The 21,000-nt window shown below is 43.7% G+C and overlaps 1 protein-coding gene across 1 annotated transcript; it reads right to left on the reverse strand.

The window, feature by feature from the left end:
* Positions 1-14: 14 nt before the first annotated feature.
* Positions 15-20,994, reverse strand: PPTC7 (PTC7 protein phosphatase homolog). Its single transcript, XM_005424087.3, has 6 exons — positions 20,835-20,994; positions 11,548-11,727; positions 8,667-8,865; positions 6,421-6,544; positions 4,640-4,769; positions 15-3,302 (listed from the first exon to the last, which is right to left on the reverse strand). The coding sequence occupies exons 1-6, from the start codon at positions 20,890-20,892 to the stop codon at positions 3,244-3,246; spliced, it is 750 nt and encodes a 249-aa protein (XP_005424144.2). The 5' UTR covers positions 20,893-20,994; the 3' UTR covers positions 15-3,243.
* Positions 20,995-21,000: the final 6 nt, after the last annotated feature.

Here is a 21,000-nt window from a genome sequence, read left to right on the forward strand (position 1 = left end):
GGTTTGCAGGCAACTTGACTTTAAAAAGCACATTTTAGTATAAATACTATATTTATTAAATATCTTTACAATTTATTTAAATGTATTTACAGAACTATTCCTGCATAAGTTATACCTCAGACATGAAATCCACATAATTGCCTCTTGGGTAAGCATAGATGATAGTCTCATTTTAACAGCAACAAAAAAGCATCCTCAGATACAGACTCAGATTTGCTTCATTGTTTCAGCTATCTTTGTCAGAAACTACTGCATACAGTCGGGTTCTCCACACAGCAGCTGCTCCTCCCCGGAGAAAGGATGTCCCTTACCAAGGGATGGACATCCATCACTAAATCCTCCCATCCCTGCCAGATCATCACCCCTCCCTTCTCCTTGACTCACTGGTAACTGCCTGGTCCCAAATCTGGTTTTTGGTTTGGTTTTGTTTTCAGCCTGACAAGGACATTTAGGACTGTATGTGGCAGCTCTCCCAAAGATAGCCAGGAAAACAGCAAAAACCACAGAGCTTCTCCAATTCACCACACTTCGCCCTGTCCCACCCAATCCCTGCGGCCGCTGCTGCAGCAATCCCGGGTTCCTGGGGGACTAAATATCCATTTATCCTGGGTTCCTCCAGATCCTGCTCCCAACCCAGCAGCTCCCAACACAAACCACAACCCTCTGCAGCAGCTCCAAGGCTCAGCAAACACCTCTCCTGTACATTCCTCTCGTGAACATTCCCACTGACCTAACCCTAGCACGTGTTCCTGCTTCATGCATCGCTGGGAATTATTTTTGATAGGATGGGCCCTGTCGTTTCCTTCTCCAAAGATCAGTTGTGCGCAGACAGCGTTAAGTTCATAGGAAAAAATCAGGTTTGATATGTTCAGAGTGCACGTCTTAAAAAAAACCCAAAACAATCAAGCATGTGATAAAAATATCAATTCTTTATAATACAGTATTGCTTTATAAACAGATGGAAAAGCTAAAAGCTTTACTGGTCTTTGGTGTGCCCGGTGAGGGAAAAACTCATGATTTGTAAATCAAAACCCAAATTTGTTCTTTATTTAAAAAAACCCAACAGGTCATGGTGTGATATGAGGCAAACGGCTTTGTGGACACAGACAGGGAGGAATCGGGGAATTCCAGACCCTCTGACCCGCACACGTCCCCAGGGAAAGCTCTGGAAAGCCGGGAAGGGGAACAGGGAGAGCTGGGGACTGTGCTGAGAGCAGAGAACAGCCCGGGGCCACGGGGGCAAAGGAAAAGAAGAATTGATCAAATCTGCTCTAATCCAGAAGCATGCGAGTAAATACTGGATAAATGTAAAGACAGCCAGAGTCGGAAGAGAAAGGCCCCTCCCAAACAAGAAACAAAGCCCTGTTCTGCATGTGAATACATTCCTCCGAGACAGCCAGAGACAGCTTGTTCAGGTTAAAAACAACAAGGACTGACAGGTTGTGCAAAGTTCTCCACCACTCACTGTTCGTGTGTCGCAAAACGAATTAATTTTTCTTCATTAACAGAATCCTCCCCATACCCTCACCAAAATCCTATTTTGGTCAAGTTAGGGTAGTTAAGGCATTTTGACGAGTAATTACAAGGTGATTTAAAGTAGATATCTAACATTATGCCAATTGAGGAATAGCAGATAAATTACTGAAGAGCTCCCAAATTAATCACTTATTATAAATGAAATGCCTGTTACAAGCATGATGCACTGAAATATAGTAAAATGACATGTACATGGTACATGTTAAATGACCTTAAATAAAAGCTTGACATAGTTACGCAAATATACAGTACAAGTCCACAAAAATTCTTTAAACAAGTTGAGGTAACCTCAAACTTAAACAGTTTTAATACAATAAACCAGGTAGTAAAAATCTCCTCTTGAGAGCAGGCAAGATTCCTTACTGACCAAGTTTAACTGCACTCACCTAAACAGCAACATTACCCGACTTTTTATATATAAAAACATGGCTTTAATTTATTTCTACATACTTCTCTACCAGCAAAAAAGTTAATGAAAAACTGACCAAAAATATATATATCTTTACAGCTCTCAGCTTTCGTATGAGCCTCAGGAAAGGAAAAGGAAAGCTGGCTGGAAAAGGGGGGACAAACGTGAGCTACTGTCATTGAAAAGGAAATGTCATATTGCAAAGTGGCTGTTAGATAACTGTAAACATCATTAAGGATCATTGAAACCCCTAAACTTTAGTTAAAATGAAATGTAGGCTTTGCTGATTATTCATTAAGTTTCCATTTTCGTACTCGCTGCCGCTGCTGCAGCAGAAGCAAGGAGGTGCCTGTTGGAGTCAGAAAGGATCAACTGGACTTAAACTGGTGCAGCATATTCTGTTCTACAAGCGAGAGTGGCAATTATTAACACAAATTATGTTTGATATCAACAGAATTATCTACCCAAAGCGAAGATGCTCAGAGCTGAGGATTTGTGCAACCTCCCACCATAGCATTTACCATCATCCCACGCTGAGATGGGTTCAAATGCTGAAAGACCTCAACTGTGGCCAGCTCGGCTGTTTGAGACTGAGCTAGAAGTTTTGTTTAAAAAAAAATAATAATTATCCACAGCCAAAACATCCAGAACCAGGCCCATTATGGACGAATGATCTGCAGAACTTTTAAGATCACAGTTAAGCACCTGAAATCACAAAACACATTTGCATCCATATAACTTGAACTAGGTTTGTTTGAAATCTCGTACTAGAAAAGGCTCCTAAGGCTGACACCATGGATGGCAAGAGCAGAATGTTTACAGCAGTTATAAATCTCCTGAAAACTGGAGCTCAGAAACACGAAACCTCGGCTATCACTGGAACAAGACTATGCTTTATGGAACTGGGTCTGTAACACACCCTCAACAACAGCGAACGTTCCTAGGAAATAGAGTAATGTGCCCTCGTGCACAGGCGTTACCTACTGATCTAGTGTGAAAGGTGACCAACCAATCCCACTCCTTGGAAAGTCACATCTCCAACGCAGGAACGCTGTGGGATGGATCCTCCCCTGTTCCAGACAAGGACTAAGCTCTCAAAGACAAGCTCCGAGCCTTGAGCTTCTTTATGTCTTGCTGGCAGACCAAGACCAGTGGACTACGAGTGGTTCTTAGCAAGGGCCTCAGCTGCGTCTCGGGCCAGGCTCCGGGCTCAGGAGCAGCTGGGAAGGAAGGAAGGAACAATCCTGCCAGCAGGAAACCGGCCCAGGGGCCTGGGGAGCTCAGGCAGCGGCAGCACCTCAGTCTGTGTACTCGGCTACGATGGACAGAAGGACGGTGATGTCGTCTGGTTTCCCCCCTGCAATGGAAGCAAAACCCTCTTATTGCATCAAACCATAGTTGGGTGTCTGCTGATGATCTGTGATATTCCCTGTGGAAAGCTCTTTTAAAACTGGTTTAAGTGTCCAAAACCTGGTTTGAGTAAATGCAAACTCTGCCTCCCCCATGTCCTTTCCAAACTGAGGGGTGCAGTGACATTTAACACAGCACAAACCCCCTCTCCTTTTAAGCTCCAGTGAGATCAAACTATGAAAAGGAGGTCAGAACCTTGAACATTGCTGGTAGCTGGCAGAGCTCAAAGCCTGTTTCCAGCAGACTCTTTAATAAATGCACAAAACACCTGACACTGCTTTGTTACACGTAAACTGCCATGAAATCAGATCTCCTCAGGAATTTCCATTGTAAATCAAACACCTCTTTAGCATCTTCTCCAGCACTGTATTACCTCAGGTCTTCCTGAAAGCTGCTTAACATTTTTAATAGTTATTTTTCAATCCTCTAACAGCCAGAGCAACACACTCAAATCCTGGAGAAATGGCCCAGAAGAGAGGTTTTGTCATGTGGGAAGTCAAACCAATCCCTTGGACTCTGGAGATCTGCAGCCTCATTACTGAGTGACTGAGCTTGGAGCAACACAAAGCCCAAGTGTGGCAGCTGCTACCTGAAGAAAGGAGCTTAAGGTTCCTGCAGGAAATCCTGCCCTTCTGATACAGAGATGAGAATATCTTTACTGGCAGAATTTAATTAATTTATTTAAAAGTAAGAAATTGTTCGAAGAAAGGTGTTTGCTCGGGCTCAGAGCTCTGCTAGCTGTTTTGCTAGAACCTTTCTAAAACACAGAAGTAGAACCAACTGAGAGATCACTATGGGGATGCCAATCATACAAGGGTTGCAAATTTCAACCAAAAAACCAATTCCAAATCTACCAAAGAGTGGGCAGAAAACAGCTGAAACACAGCAGTAAGAAGAGACCTTAAAAAAAGCAAAACAAAAAACTACCCTCACACAACACCACCCACACCCCCAAATCCAAGCAACAAGTCATGTACAGGAGTACTGGAGAACTCAGGCAGGATTCCTGGGGCAGGGATGCACAGATTACAGGAAAAATAAACAAATCAGGCTGCTGTGTTCTCTGTGCTCCAGCTGCTTCCCCGCGGGAGGCTCCTGCTCTGCCAGGCCCAGGATGCCCTGTGCAGCCCTGGGGGCTTTGCCAAATCCCACACGAGCTTGGTGCTCTCCTCTGCCAACCACATTCCTACTGTTCTGTTTTCCTACAGGATTCTGAACAGCAGAACTTCACTTTGCTAAACATCTCACCAGGACAGCAGCAGTGGGAGGAGGAGAAGCTCTTACCTCTGACATTCAATCCATTGTCACAGGCGAACTGTGCAAAGGGTGACATGTACGTGGGGTCGTAGGCCAGCTCGTGGGCTTGCTCAGCAATGCTCCGTGCAGTCTGCTGGATGCTCTCATAGTTGGAGTTCTAAATTCATGGGGAAAAAAAAGAGTTTATTCTTGTACAGAAGCCTACAGAAGTTTTTGTGCTGATCTGTGTCAGTTTGGAGATCCCTCACTGCCAAGTCATTCATTATCACCTTCCCTTGCAAACAGAGCCTTCCCCATTCTTTAGCCTTTGTAAATTGGGTTACAGCCGTGCATCTTCACAAGGGACAGCCAGACCTCAAATCCCCACCAGCAGCTCAAGACTTGGGTTTGGAGGATTTCCAGAATTTAGAAGCTTAGAAGAATAATACTCAAAACAGACTAAACTGTGTCACCTGAAGGGAACAGGGCATTTGGCAGCTGTCCCTGCAGGCACCCTGCAAGGACCTTCCCTCCCTCCCAGGCAGGCTCTGGTGAATTATTTGTTTTATCCTGAGTGCAAGCCCTGCACCTCTGGCTCTCTCACCCCAACTGACAAGAGCACCCCTGGGGAGAAGGGCCACTTTAAATTCAGATGAGAAAAATGCACTGAGAGCACACACACTTTCTCCAGGCTGCATTTTATGGACTTTTTATTTCCTGTTTCAGTAATTCTGCTGCTCTCCTCCCAGGCTTTTCTCACTCCAGCCAACATGACTGACAACCACTGCTCTTTTTGTCTGTAACCATTTTTAAATGCCTTGTCATTTCAAGAGCCTTCCCCGCAGGTTTGGGAATTAGCAGGCATTTATGTGATTAACTTTTGGCTGAACCTCTTGGGGAACTCCAGTGCCTTTCCCAAACACACCAAAAGGTGGAGCTCAGCTTTCTTCCACAAGGGAATTCCAACTCCAGTGGCCAGCCAGGACAGCCAAACTCTGTGCACAGACAAAGGTGTGGGGTGGCTGCAGCCCCAGTGCCACATTAGTGACCTGTGGAGCTGCAGGATAAGAGGAGGCTGAGTTCTCTTGAAACCACACTGTAATGCTCTTATTTGCATTTCACAGCAAAATAGTTTCCTCAAGGAGTTTATACATATTGATATCTCCTTAAGTGTACTTTCCTTTCTCTAAGTAAATAGCCTGAAGCTAAATGTTCTCAGCCAAAATATTTTAATGTATTCTTACTATTCAAAAAGAACATTTGTGGTCACTAATGTGGAAAAGTTGACAGGATTTTTTTTTTTTTTACAGAAGATTACACTGAAGATTTTCACTGCACGTGCAACCCACAATTCACACAGCCCATACTAAGTCAGAATTACTGGTTAGAGAAGTTGAAAGTTATTTTAAGTGTAAGCTCACCCTCAAGTAACCCAGGAGAGGCTTCTGTGTTTTCCTGTGTATCATCTCCAATGTGCAGGTGCAGTGTGTGGCCAAAGGCAGCCCCTGCTCTCTCCTCCTTCCCTTCCCCTCCTCCTCTCCCTCCCTCAGCAGTTACTGACAGGGAATTCAGCTGTTATTTGGGAATTTATGCCCAAGCTGCTGCTTCTGGATTCAGCCTGGATGCAGATCCAAGAGAAATCCCCCTGGGCTCAATGTCCCTTGCACTGCTCACATGGGATATCACCTGAAAAGCCCTTTCAGGATACCGAGCTTTGTGGTGGGTTTTTTTATAAAACACAAAGGTTTCAGCTATCAGAAGTAAGGGAAGGAACTGTAAAGGTTCAGCCAGCACAAAATATGTGAGAGTTTGGGAACACACACACTCACCTTCAGCTTTTTCAACTCCTGCAGGATCATGTAGTCAGGCATGTTGTCAAACAGCCCGTCCGTGGCGGTCAGGATGATGTCCCCAAGCTGGACATCGAAGGAGGTGCTGTCAGCAGCCTCGGGGCTGGGGATGGACAGAGGTTAGAGCACTGCAGCCCTCACAGACACCAAACACCCTCCAACAGCACATCCACAGCCCTGCACTGCACTGCTCTCTGGGCTTTGTGCTCGGGAAAGGGATAATCACTCACTGTGGGGCTTTAGCACCAGCATGGGCTGTCAGGAGAGCCCCACCACAGCCCCAGGACTGCAAACAGGTCCTGTTCCAGCTCCCACACCCAGGATTTGCACTTAAAATTCCCACATGAACAATCCTGCAAACTAATCTGCTTCAGGAGTGTGTCTCCAAGGAAACAAGTAAGCAGAATGGCAGCTCAGGGTCCCTTCTGCTCATCTAGAAGATGTAAGAGAGTGATACTTGAAAGAACAATTCATAACAGGCCTGGCCCAAACACTTCAGGATTCTGAATCACTTTCTAATTCAATGGAATATGAAACATGTCTGGAAATCACTACCAGGAGACCAGAGTCTTTTGGAACGCTTGTGTCTAACACATTACACAACACCAAGAGCAGAAAACACCCAGTTTGGACATGAATATTGCTGCAAAATCTGATTCTCAGAAGCAACATAACAACAAACCTTTCATTTTTAAAGACTCTTCAGGGCTCTGTAAAAAGGAGAAATCACTGCATCCCAGGCCACTGGGCTCTGCCAAAACACAGAGGAGCTGCTTTGCTCAACTGATGTGCAGCTTCAGGAAGGCTGATGGAGTTAAGATTGCCTGCCTGTGCCCATATATAGCCAAATTCATCACTGAACTGGGCCAACAAACAAAAAAGGACAGGAGAAGCGTTTCGACAAGGAGCATGAGTACTAATTAACGTCAGGAACAGTGCAGGAACCAGCAGAAAGCTGTAATCATGATTCAGAGCTCCAGTGTGGGAGCACATTTATCTTGTGCTTTCCTTATTACTGCATGACTCAGATTACTTGGCCTCCCTGACTTCCACTGGACATTATCAATTATCCTTCTGCTTTTTGTTTTTATCGTCTTCCTACAGATGACAGAAAATCTCAGAAAAATGAAAGATTTTTTTACAGCTCTGAAATTTCAAGGGATCATTTAATTTTAGTCTAACAAAGAGCTTGGATTACTGAAGGGTTCTAATTTCAGAGTCCTACCCTGGCTTCCTCTCAGCAGTTTCAGGATGAAGAAATTAAACCACACACAAGAATGGTCAGTCAGGAGTTTCAACAGCTTAACCAACACTTTCAGAAAGAGCTATTTTGGATTAAAGTCTCAATTTTTACTGCATCAGCCCTGATACTGCATAGAATCATTTAGGTTGGAAAAGACTCAAGCAGGTTGAGTCCAACACTTCAGCTGCCTACTGCATTCCCTTTATTCCATGGCCATTCTTTGAAGATCCTGTTACCACCTCCCTATGCTCAGATGAGGGATATCACTTTAATGAGTGAGACATTTTGAATGCTGAATTTTAACACATATTTGAAAGCTGTTTATTTTTGAGTTTCTTTCATATTACATTCACAAAGTCAGGATGGATCAGCCTGACATTCCTAAGGGAAGACACAAGAACAAGCCTGCCTTTGAAACAACTCATTTCTGTGAACAGATTGTCCTTTCCTCATACTCTCATTCCCAGCTTGGTGTTCTGCCAAACAGTTTTTTTGCTGGTTTTGGTCAAATACAATATGCTGCTGGAAACAGCAACTTGGAAACACAAGTTACAGTCACATGTCCCTCTGCTCTATTCTTCAAGTACTTGCAACCTCAGTGCCAAGATATCTAAATTAGCTACTCCAAACAGTCCCAAGGGAGCACAGGCAGGGATTGGAACCAAAGCTCTGCTGGGAAGCCTTGTCCACACTCCAGCTCTAGTGGGTGACATCTCCCCATGGATCAGAACAAGCCCATGGCTGTGGGAATAAGCCACCATGAACAGACCAATAAATCCAGACTGTGCAACAGGTACACAGTTAAGTACAAGGTGAGAAATGTTCATGTTACCCAAAGAGGGAGGGGGGCAGGTGCAGGACCTGACTGGATACGTGTTTGTATCCTATGAGGTACAGAAGAGCCCCACAGCAGCAAAACTGCATCTTTTGGGGAGCTGGTCACATGCACAGATTAAAAATTCAAGTTCCTCTTCCCCCTTACCTGTCACTTAAGACAACTCCTTCTGCTTCTGGTGGAGCTATGGACAGTTGGAAGGGAGTGTTGAAGTAATGTTGCTGCTCGTCGGACCGATGGACGACTTCTCCACCTCTGACTACCAAAAACCCAGAGTCTCCCAAGTTGGCTGTGTGTAAACGATGACTTGATCTGTCCAGGACTACTATACAAGCTGTGCTGCTCCCTGCAAACACAGGGACTGCAGTCAGCCCTACAGAAACTGCTTGTTCTCTCTCTGATCTGATCGACACTTCAATTATTGTAACATTCATCAAAGCTTGAAAGACAGAGAAATGGAAACACTCAACAATATCAGAATTAATATAAAATAAAACCAGTAATATGCTAGAAATCTTTGCAATACAAACTATGATTTTTGTGTAGAATTTACTCTTCTTGCTTTGATTTTGGTAAACACATTATGCTGACAAATACCTGGTTTTGTTTGGCTTTATTTACAGTTTTCCATCCCAACATATGTCAGCACATTCTGCTATAGGACCGGACTTACAGAACTCACATAAAATACTGAAATTCCAAAATCATGGAGATAATAGAATTCTAGTAGCATCCATACAATGCTAGGAGCTCTCCACACAGTTTCACTCAGCTGTAAATAAACCACACCAAGTAAAGAACTGTTTGCAATTAAGTATTAGGCCCTGCTGCATTTCTCTGCTCAGAACATGAAATGCTTTTCCTCCCAGCTTGGCTCTGCAGAGCTTGCTTCAGGTTTAAAAATAATAATCCTGTCACATCTTCAGGACACCAACTCTACAAGTTTAAGAAAACAAAGGTTTCAGATACAAATACAATTCCAAATTAAAGTAATAGCAGAAAAATGATGTCAATTGTGCTTGGAACTATCCCAGCCATGCTTGAGGGCACTGAGGAATTCTCCATTCATTCACTGGGAAGTAGCCACCAACTGGGCTTGGTTGCAAGCCACGAAAATGCTGTATTGCAAAGAAACCCAAAGTCCTTCACAGCAAACAGCAATCACTCAATTCTGCAAACAGGACAGGAGAGCACAGCCACCAAAAGACCTTTCAATCCCTAAGAGGGGGAAATAGAGCTACAGCACTTCTGCCCCATATCACCAGCTCATGAACTCTTCACCTTCTACCCTCATGTTCTTCCAGCAGGGTTTTCCAAGCACAGCTCCATGCTGGACAGACCACAAGCTTGCAGTGAGCAAAGCTTAGGATCAGGCTTGCTAGTGCAGAAGTCCAGCTGGCTCCAGGCATTGCCTGTTCCAGACAATTCCCTTTCTAATACAGAGAGTTCCCTGCAATGCACTTGCCCTGAATCTGTTCTCTAGTGAACAGAGAGGACCTTCCCTGTCCTTAATGAATGTTAAGTCAAAGCAGTATCTCTGGAAAAAAATCTGATTTTCCATGTGACAGTGTCCAAAACTGTGCTGCAACACAAGGGTGATTAAATAAATGACAGAGTTTCCTCCATTTCAGTTTTATTTTACATTATTTGCTGCATTCAATCCTGATGAACCAAGCATCCAGGATTAAAGCACAACAGCAAGGAGAAGTTATTGCCCAATGAATCCTCCTTAATGAAGTCTTCTCCTGTCCCTTTATTTTAAATAAACTCTAAATGCTCATTGCTGTGGTAATTCCAGGGTTTTATTCCTCCTTCTAAAAATACTGTTCTCAGTTAAAGGAGAAACACTAAGGATCATTAGTTTCAAATTCTAACTCTATTAGCAGAGTGTAACCAGGAGGCCATGTGTGGAATTCAGATCTTGTGACTCAGCACACGCTGCTTTTCAGCACTGCAAAGGTCAAGCCCAGCCTCCAAAGGCACAGGGAGAGCTCTTGCCAGTGCCCCACTTTGGAGCTCACTTACAGCTACACCTGCTTTGCACAAATAAGCACCATTCAACACCCCAAATCCTAATGTAATTACTGACCACTGCTATTTCTGTGACACTTAAGGTCACTCCTGAGGTTCCAACCTATTCTTTAGGCGTATAATGCGAGAACATCTGCTCCCAGCTCAGCAGACAGTTAAATATAGCTCACACAGCACTGCTCTGCCACAGGAGCTTAAGGTCAGGTGAGCTGTGCACATTTCGTGCAGGGCAAACACTTTCTTGGAGCAGAAGAGGTCTCATGTCCTTTAGAGAAGTGTCCCCTTGGCAGAGCTGCCAGCTGAGCTGAGTGTGGCCTCTCTATCTGCTCCCAGTCCCCAGGCAGCTGAATGCCCTGTGTCCCATCAATGCTGACACAGAATATGTGAAGCATTTACTTCAGCTGGCTTTCAGAAAGATCTGTAATGAATCCCCCCACAAAGTTTATAAAAATAATGCTACCAGAGATTGTATGATATGAACTACTCAAGTCAAGCAACTGGGGTTGAGTCCACTGGACATAAAAGGCAACAGGAGCAGAGTAAGGCCAGAAATGAGCAGAACTACATCCAATTACGCTCAGAAAATATTTCTCCCTGCATAGCTGAAGCAGAAAGCTGTAACCAGTACCACGAAGAGTTTTCAGCAGAGAACAGTTATTTATATATATAAAATACAGAGTGAGTACATGTGCAGTGTGTTCCACTGCAGAACTCGCTCTGCAAACTCTGGTGAATTCACCCTTCCCACAGAAAGCCTTTTATTTTATATATAAATACACACACATCAACACTCCCTGCATTACTAAATTAATTAAAACAGTTTTAGAGAAAATAAGGATGCCACCAAGGCGACTGCATTTCTATGCTTTCAGTTAATGAAGAGAAGTTAACTGCCTGTAGATTTGCTGCAGACAATGACAAGAGATCCAAGCACCCTTCAGAAAGCCCGTGTGTAACACACATCCCAGACTGAAGTGACATCTTTTTGGTGTCTTACCAAGCAAAGGGACTTTGTTCTGCAGCAGCTCACAATAGCCTGCAGTGAGAATTCCAACAGGATTGCTTGGAACAAACCGTCCTTCCTTCACTAAACGTTCACACGTCCGCATCAGAGTCCCTGAGAACTGAGAAGGGTCCACCCCGTAGTCTCTCCAGCCACCAACACCATCTGCCACCCCTGCAAGGAAACACAAAACCAGAGTTACCTCAACAGAAATGGTTTCCAAAACAAGGGGTTTAATTATTTGCATCACTCGTGATATTTAGTAACTAAAATGTAGGACATGGCACCTGCCTGAAAAACATTTTTGATTAACAAATTTCTGAGTATTTTGAAGGTAACTTCTGATATCAGCTCCCCAACAAATCTCCAAATACAATCTGAACTGCTGAAAGGAAGGTAGAAGTCTAATGCTGAGAATAAGGAAGATGGGGATTCAATCCCATTAACCTCTCATCAGTCCATTAAAAGGGAAGAGGTTTTATTCATTTCAAAAGTGAAGGTCAACATTTTAACTAGTACAGAATGACACAGAAACTATTCCTGTTATTCAGCAGCACAGTTTTTCCTCAGACAACCTCCTCATATGAAGGGCAATGTTTCTATTTGGTGTTCTCAATTTCTGTAGAAAATAAATCTCCATTTTACAAGTGTTTTCCAAAATCCATGTAACCAACACAATGCTGGGACCTACCCTTTCAAGGAGAGTTTGTTGCTTACAGCTTCTGCCAAGCAAGAGAATGAAAACTGACTGTGATCCAGAGAATTTTCAGTTGTTCAAAACAACCTGGATATCAGAAAATTAGACCAATTCTGCCAAAGCCTGGGAAGCTTCTAAGCAACAGGGAAAACAGTGACTGTGGTCATGGAAAGGGGGTGATCAGAGGGAGGTGAGCAGCAGACATATTTTCTGCTGGTCATTTGGTTCAAGAACTTTGAACTTCTTCCAATTGTCTAAATGATAAAAGCAAAATACTGCTGAAGGTATTATTTGAGATTAGAATGCTACTATGTGGAAATTTTTCCCAAAATCTTTTTGATCCTCAGCACGGGACAAACCATTTCAAAGAGAGATTTTCAAAACATAGCAAAGCTGAAATATGTTCATGATAAAAGCACAAAAAGCGAATTTCAGTGCTCAGACTGTGCTGAAGGACAGCCTCCTCAGGAAAAAAACTCCACTATGAAAATGTGAGTGAGAAGATAAAAGTCAATTTCCTCATCTCCCAACGCCCTTCACATGGGACACGGTCTGAAACTGAGATGCAAGGTTTAGAGCCGACCTTGGCGTGAACTATAATCTGCCAGGAGGTTATGGCCAGATTCTGAACAGCCTATCAACATTAATCAGATTTCTCCCTAAAATAGTGCACAACCTTTTAGACACCTGCTTTGTCCCTCTGCCTTCTCAGAAGAATGTTACAGGAATGCAGATCCCTGCATTCACCTCTTTGAGCAGTCCCTGGGAAGAAGCTCATGCAAAAGCACCCAGCATTCCCAGAAATGGCTTTTCTATTCTTCAAGAACAGATTAATCCTCTCCCTGCAGGTCTCACAACCTCAGGTTAATACTGGATTAACCCTTTGCTTTCTGCTGCCACACAAACTAGTCTAGAACAAGAGATCATAAAGGAAAGGTTCTAGAGCTGGAACTTGAAACAGAAACTCAGCTTCAGGTTAAATGATGGAGCTTCATGTGAAGTTACCAGATCAACATTTTTTTTCCTGCCCTTTAAAATGAACATAGTCCAGATGTATTTCTGCAGTGCTTCCCTGACAACAGGGTTAATGCAATGAAAAGATGTTTGACAAATGCTGCCCAAAGCTCTTGGCTCCCAAGGCAGTTGCAAAGAAAGCTCAGCAGAAGTTACAGAGTTCCCTCAAGCGATCCAGAAAATCTTTTTACATCAATGTTGGGAAACACTGACACACAAACACTGCAGCTTTAGCACAGAGTACCAGAAAGCCACCACAGCAAGCACCTGAGAAGGTCAATTATCAAAACACATTCAATTTTTGAAGGGAAAATGAGTACAGCATCTGCCTTTCCTTGTTCATTTCTTACTCCAGGCAGGAAATGTGACTCCATAATCATGGCAGCACCCTTCATGCCCTGTCCTGAGCCAGGCACTGCCTTTGTCTGTCTGCCTTCCTGTCTGCTTTTTACAAGCTATAAACAGCTTTAGGTAGGTTCTGCCAGTGCCTTCCAAAGCAATCACCCTCTGGATCCCCCAGCAGCTCCTCTGGCTCTGCCTGGCACCACACCTGAGAGGACAGAGTGTGTGATCCCGCAGCACCAGGGCAGCTCTGCTGCCTCCCCACTGCACCCCAAACAGACACAACCACTGCACAGGAGCAGCCCTGGGGGCTCCTTTCTGTGACACCTCCACAGCCCCCAGCAGATACCAACTCTATTTCTTGGCCTTGCCCCAGATGGAAAAGGTGGGGCTTTATAAAGGTTTGGGGCTTTGTAAAGGTTTGGGGCTTTGTAAAGGTTTGGGGCCAAGACCTTTAATCATCCTGTCCAACCTTCAATGTGGTTTTAAAATAAACCCAGCACCTTCATGTTCTGCAATCTCTGTAAACTGAGCAGAGTTTTCACATGGGAAAGGAATATGTGACTTTGAAACAGTCTGAGTAAACTGCTACTGAAATAGATGAAATGTAAATGAGAATAAAGCTTAAGTAAACTTTGTGCTATTTGATACACAGCAAACAAGGAGTGAAACTGTTTCAAACTCCAGAAGTAGCAACAACTAAAAACACAGCTTTGATTAATACCAGGTTTTCCCTCTGTCATCAAAAGAAAATTCAAAGGTGTTGCTATTGGCAGGATCACTCCCAAGGAATAATGCCAAACTCTATTTATATACAATACCTTTGCTTTCATCCAAGAAAAAATAAGGTATAGAGTCAAAATAATTACCTTTTCAACAAATACTGAGGCTTTCCTTTGAGCCATAAACCATTGAGTTCCAGTATTAACCATGTCAAAAATCAGGAATCACAGGACATTTAAAACAAAATGCATGGCTGAGAATTGCTGAAATTGAACTGTACACAAACCCTGGGCTTTTTTTTCATTCATGCCATTCAGTAAATGAGAAAATTTTATACAAAGAACATTTCTGTGTTTATTCCTTGTTCAAGCCCATGCAGAAATTACACAAGCATCCACGTGACAGTGCAATGCCTGCAGCCAGATGAACCACCACTGTAAATAAAGCAATTGAAAATTTCACAATAAATTACTTCAAAAGAATAAATACTTCTCAAGTATTTAACTGTATTACAAAGATCTTTCAGAATCTGAGCTAACACTCCACTACATTGCCTTGTGCTGGAAAACACAAAAATATGCCTGCCAGATAAAATACTTGCTGCATGTGTCAATCCAAAAACTGTCTTTTTCCAGCTCCTCAAAGACTCAGAGTATCAAAATCTCTCTCAGAGAAACACCTGTCAGGCAGCTACAAGACAAAGCACAAATGACTGATGCTGCAGCACTGAACCTGAGCCAGGGAAGATGCTGGTGATGAAACTTGTTAAAGCTGATTTCAAAATGCTAAAAGCACCTGGGATAAGATTCCAGCTGAAATGCAAATGTGAAGCTGTTCTGCCTGCCAACACATGAGCTCCCTGCAGAAGCCCAGGGCAAACCAGCCAGTGCTGAAAGCAGCAATATCTGCTTTTCACCACTTGCTTGTGTGAGTGAGACCCAGGTGTTCTCCTGGCTCACAGCAAATATAAACGAACCAGCCTGAAAGTTCATAACAAAGCCCTGATACTGATCAAGCCCTGTTTAATATAAATAATGTTATGAGGGGTAGTTCTGGTTAGGTGGCAAATTAACCTGCCCACAGTCAGAGTCCAAAAGTACCACCCTGTCCCAAAAATCTCTTGAGAGTTGGACATTCTGAAATATTGCATCAGCCAAGAATAAAAATCACACACAGAAGCAGCAGGCAGGCACAAGTGTGTCAGCAGGAGCTGCCTTTGCATGCAACCACAATTAACTTTCTAAGGCACTCCGCACATCCTACTGAACTTTCAATTTCTTGAGATCCTTACCTGAAATAGCAATGAATCACTGCTAAAAGAACATCAAAAGGATATATTTATAACTGAATTTTGCATCAAATATGGAGGCTAAAATGGTAAAACAGTGCAAGGAGTTGCACCACACGAGTCTGAAATATAGCACCTAGTATTTGTCAACATCAGAACTGAGATAAAATGATAAGATTTCTTGTTTTATCAGTGGTGGGATAAATCACACACCTAGACAGGTTCTTCATCTAAATCAAGTTCAATGCTCAAAGCCAGCACGGACCCTCAGCAGCTTCCCTGGATCTGTTAGAGCTGAGGGGTGTCTACCCCCCTCAAGGTTTTGACAAAGAAATAACCCAGTTAAATACAAATCCCTAAGGACAGATGGTGTGTGACTGCTAACAAGTTACAGAAGGGAAGGTTACTTATTCACACTGTTACAGTAAAACTTAAACTACCCTTGCATGAAAATAGAAAGGTTCTGGAAGAGTAACTGGGTAAGTGACAACAAGGAGCAAAAAGCAAAGGCAAAGTGAGCAACGATCTTGAGGAACAAACCGAAGGAGAAACACGGAACTGGAAACATTAAATTGTGCATCTACTCCCAGAAGAAAGCAACAGTTCCTTCTATCTGTTTTCCCCTCCCACTACAGCACACTTGCTCCTGAAGCAGATTTTTACCAGGAAGATTTCCTCCCTATTTTATTGAAGCCTGAGAAATCACTCAGTGCATCTGGGGAGCTCCAGGAGAACACTGAACTATAAATTATTTCTGCAGGCTTTATAAAAAAATTCCCCAGTTGCAACTACCCAATTTCTCAAGGTGTTCAGTGACTGTGGAGCTGCTGAGGAAGGGCAGGTACTGGGGGCAGACACTGAAATCAGTCCCTGCCAGCCTGACCCACCTCAGGCTCAGCATTCACAGCATGGATGAACCAGAGCAAAGAGCAGGAGATTTTTCCAATGTTTCCTATGCACAGGGATGATTAACCCTCAGCTCCTGCACTGTGCTCAGCTTTGCTTATTTCCCTCTGATTTCTGACAGAACTTGCTCTTCCTTCAGGCCAAGATCTGTGTATGAATGGAAAACTGGCTGCCATCAAGAAGCATCAATAGCATTTACAGTTAAAACCAGTGCTCAACTGGAAATTCTGACCTCAGAACTTGTGTGCAATGTCCTTGCAGAAGCTGTGAGAAAGAAGACTGTCCAGATATAAGTTTCATTTTCAGAGGTTACATTCAATGCTGCTCCAGAGCAGCTCTGCTGATACAAAAGTCAGCCTGTGACTGTTAATGAGGTGCTTCTCAGTCTGTAGTGTCCCTACAAATACCAGCACTGATGCTCCCACGTTAAACACAAAATTTCCTGTGACCTGTTCCAAACTAAGACTCGTGTGCAGCTCTGCAGATCTCTGATCCTGCCTCTCAGGCTCCCTGAGCTCCCACAGGCAGTGGGTGAAAGGTGACTCCGAGGGAGGAGGGCGACTCTCGGCTCCTTTAGTGTGATAAGTTGTGATAAGGCAGCAATCTCTTTAATAGGTATGATACCAAATAAACCACTTAACACAGTCCTCTGTAACCTTCAGGCTTCCAAGGAAGGATCCCTCTCTCCTCTACAGCTACCAGAAAAACCCTGACATTTCACCTACAAATCCTTTTAGGTGCTGAAGTTTACTTTTCCTGACCACACTAACAATATTCCAGGGCTCTGTCACTCTGCAGTTTTACCTATCTCCTATGCAGGCTGCTGATAAAATTTTCAAACCAAATGCAGCTCCTTTCACTTTAGAGTAGCTGCCCTGCAGCACCCAGACACTCCAAAAACTAAAAATCAAAGATTTGCAGCAAATAGAACAATTGTCAAATTTTAACTGTGCTGTGAACAAACAGTTTCCTGCTGCCAGACAGTTTTTCCTTACTCCAGGGGACAGAAATAGTTTGGAAGAGTCAAGTCCCACTGGCTACAGCCAGAGTTGTGCCCAGCACAGACATTGTATAAGTGATGCTGTCACGGGATGCGCATTGGCTGCTGCAATGTTTCAATAATGACTCACACAACAGCTCGGAAAATCCATAAAAAACCAGCAAAGACATCGGGAGCCTGATAAGGCCAGAACAAGCAAGGAAAGGCAGATCCCAACATTAAGGAAAGAAACTATCACCAGCATGTGACACCTCAACATTTCTAGAGGTGAAAACCTTGGCTTTAACTTTTTCTTTTGGTAATTTAGTGAAATGACTGTAAAACTGTTAAGGTTAATTTTTAAAATTTGGCTCGTTCCCTATGTAGTAAAAATCCTACTTGCATGCTAATGAGAAAAAACAGACGTGTCAGAGTTTTGGTTTCCAGCTTTGACAAAACCAGTATTTCTGTCCTCAGAAGTTCCAAAGGCATCACACATTAAGCAGAACAGAACAGCTCCCAAATCTCTGCGAGAGATTTCAATATTCTGAGGATCTGAACACCCAAGACACTGGCAGTAAATGAACAGGAGAGTACATCGTGCTACAAGCAGCAGAGAGAGGAAACAGGCCTGGATTGTAAAGCTCTAGAGATTAACATTAGCAGTAAAGCCATTTCCTTTCCTTATGGTGCTCCCTAAGGAAAAACTCCTGTTCTGAGCTTCTAGTTTCTCCCTGTGCTCAGAATGGGAAGAAAACATTCAAAATTGACAATTATGCTTCAGATAAAAGCAAAACTGAGAATGGGAAGAAAACATTCAATATTGACAATTATGCTTCAGATAAAAGCAAAACTGAGAGACAAAACCCTCAAGGATTCAAGTACACCAGTAACAGGCCTTATCAAGCCTTGAACAACAATGGGACGACTGGGAAGAACCTGAACCTTCATCAGCCTTCTGCTGATCTTACTGTGAAAGGATAAAGCTCAGACCAGAAGACACTGTTAAACATTCAGCCTTTGAACTACACAGCACACATACAACAAAAGAAGTGTTTAGCATTTTGATTCTGCTACAAACACACTGCCAAGTCAACTCTTGTTTGACCTAAGAAAATGAATCCCCAAGCACCCATGCCAAGTGGCTGGGAGTAGTTCCTTCACTGCTCCACCACACCCAACCCATCCCACACAGGCAGGCTCTCCACAGTGCACTGGCTCTAGAAAACACTGGCACAGAGGAATGTTACATTCATTATCTGCCCTGCCTTTGTCTCTGAAGACTCCTCACTCCAAGTGGTACACTTGAAATTTACTGTGGCAAGTGTTCACTTTGGCTCCAACCAGGTGAGCCTCTTCCTTAAATGTCAAAAAGTTTGAAACCCAACAGTGCAGCTCAGGCAGTTTTGGTGAGGTGCAGAGTTAGGTAGTGAGGTAGCACAAAATTTTGGAGGGTCTTAAAAAAAAATCATGAAGGAACCTCAGAATTGTGATGGGAATAAGAGGAATTGAGGGCAGGAAAACTCTGGTGGTGCTGAAACTGTCTCTGCAGCAGTGCAAAAGGGTTGGGTGAGAGAGTAAAGAGATGACCCCAGCAGCAGAAACTGGAGAAAACCATGTCTGTAAACCTAGGAGCTACAGATGAAGATGAAAGAGCATCAAGCTAGAAGCATCAAAACTCCTGAACATTCCTGTTTTTGCAGAAAGTACAGAGACTTTGGGTTTTCGGTATGTATATTTAAAAAGCAATAAAGAACTGACATAAAAATAGCTTTACCAGGGGAGAAATCCCAAAATCAAACAAACCAACAGGTTTTCTGTTTAAATTATTTGCTTCTTGGCACTTAAGACATCCTGGGTCTGCTGTCCTCTTTGCTGTTTGATCCTTAAGTGGAACTACAATTCTGTTTGTTTCCAAGTTGTCATGAAAATTAATGCAAAGACCAACTTAGAAATGCAACCCTCTGTTGATTCCAGCAGGAACACAAGACAAACTGTAGGTCCACATACAGTAATTACCAAATATGGCCAAAACCCCCTAACAACAATCAAATAGGGCTAAATCTGTCTCTTGCCCACACAAAGAGTCCACTTCAAAGTACAGGAGATCCTACATTTCTCTTAAGGGCAAACACCAATTGCTCAGTTATTTATCAGTGCTGGTCTAGCATGAACTTTAAAGGCAGCCAGGGTTAGTCACATGCTAAAGGAAGGGTGTCCAACAGCTAATTCTAATCCCAAAAAGTTTATCTGGAAGAGGCACCACAGAGAAGATGATGAGTGTCTAAAATGCACCCAGCAACCTTCCACATCTTGAGAGCTGTGGCATCACTCTTACAGTAACAGCTTCCTTAAGAATAAGCAGCAATAACTGTTACCTAGCACCAACTTGCAGCTTCCTGAGGAAAACCCCTCGGCTCTGTTAAATGGCAACCAAGTTACAACGACAGCGTCAAACTGAAGAGCCACCAGCCACTTCCACAGCATGAGAGAGCACAGGGCAACCCCACCGGTTTAAAATACATAAATGCAAAAACAACAATAAAAAAAAACCAAAACAAAAAACCTCGGACAGGGGCAGGGAGGAGGAAGCTTTTTTTTAAGTGTCAGAGTTTTGGTAAAAATTTGGTTCTGGTAGTTACACCACGACTAACTTGTGCAGAGTGTCAGTCAGCGAAATTCAACCTTGAGTACACAGGAGAAAGGTCAAAGCACTGTCAAAAGCAATGTTGCTCATAGTCTGAAGATTCTATTGATTATCCATAATTACTCACTCTTCTAGAATTTGAACCCTTAAGATTCATTTCGCCAGTGATTCAAAACCAGAGAGGGCAATCAGGCCAGAACAAACAACGAAACTGAAGTTTGACATTTGATTCCAGTCTCAATGTCACTCTGCCTTTCACTTGACAAGGACACTGCACGCGCTAAAATCAGGAAGTGCCTGTACAAGAGATCTTGTCTGTTTAAATGCAATGCATGTACATGGGGCTCGGGTTTTAAAGAAAGACAGAAAGTGGAACGCACTGGGAGCTGTTTCTCTGAGTTTTGGAGCCACCAGGCCTTAGACACCCACAGGTGAGACACCCAGACTGGGCCCGGACACCCGGCACACACAACCCCCCATGCCAAAGGCAGGCAGAGCTGCAACAAAGAGCCCGAGAGCTTCCTTGGGAAGCTAAAAAAGCGAACTCATGGTGACACTGACAGGCAGAAGCAGCTCCTTTGTCTGAGAGCGGGCGTTGAGCCGCTCGCCATGTGCAGCTCCGGGAAGGAGGGGGGGGTCACAGCGCGAGGCCGAAGCCACCTCAGCCCCCGGCCCGGCCACTTACCCAGCACATCGGCGGTGCGGTGCCGCGCCACGAAACAGGCGTCATCCCCGTAGCACATGCCTTTCTTGAGGATGCCCTTGCGGAAATCTTTGCCGAAGCCACAGCTGGCCGTCACCAGGCTGTAGTCGCGGGAGTCCGTCTGCGACAGGCCGCCCAGGACCGCCCG

Source organism: Geospiza fortis, unplaced genomic scaffold (genome assembly GCF_000277835.1).
Source record: "Geospiza fortis unplaced genomic scaffold, GeoFor_1.0 scaffold145, whole genome shotgun sequence".
NCBI lineage: Eukaryota > Metazoa > Chordata > Aves > Passeriformes > Thraupidae > Geospiza > Geospiza fortis.

Coding starts and splice junctions, on each gene's coding strand:
- PPTC7 (XM_005424087.3), bottom strand. CDS start 20,892: ATGTGCTACGGGGATGACGCCTGTTTCGTGGCGCGGCACCGCACCGCC. Junction 8,866..11,547: donor GAACAAAGTCCCTTTGCTTG/GTAAGACACCAA, acceptor CTGTGTTTGCAG/GGAGCAGCACAGCTTGTATA. Junction 3,303..4,639: donor CAATGGATTGAATGTCAGAG/GTAAGAGCTTCT, acceptor CTTCCATTGCAG/GGGGGAAACCAGACGACATC.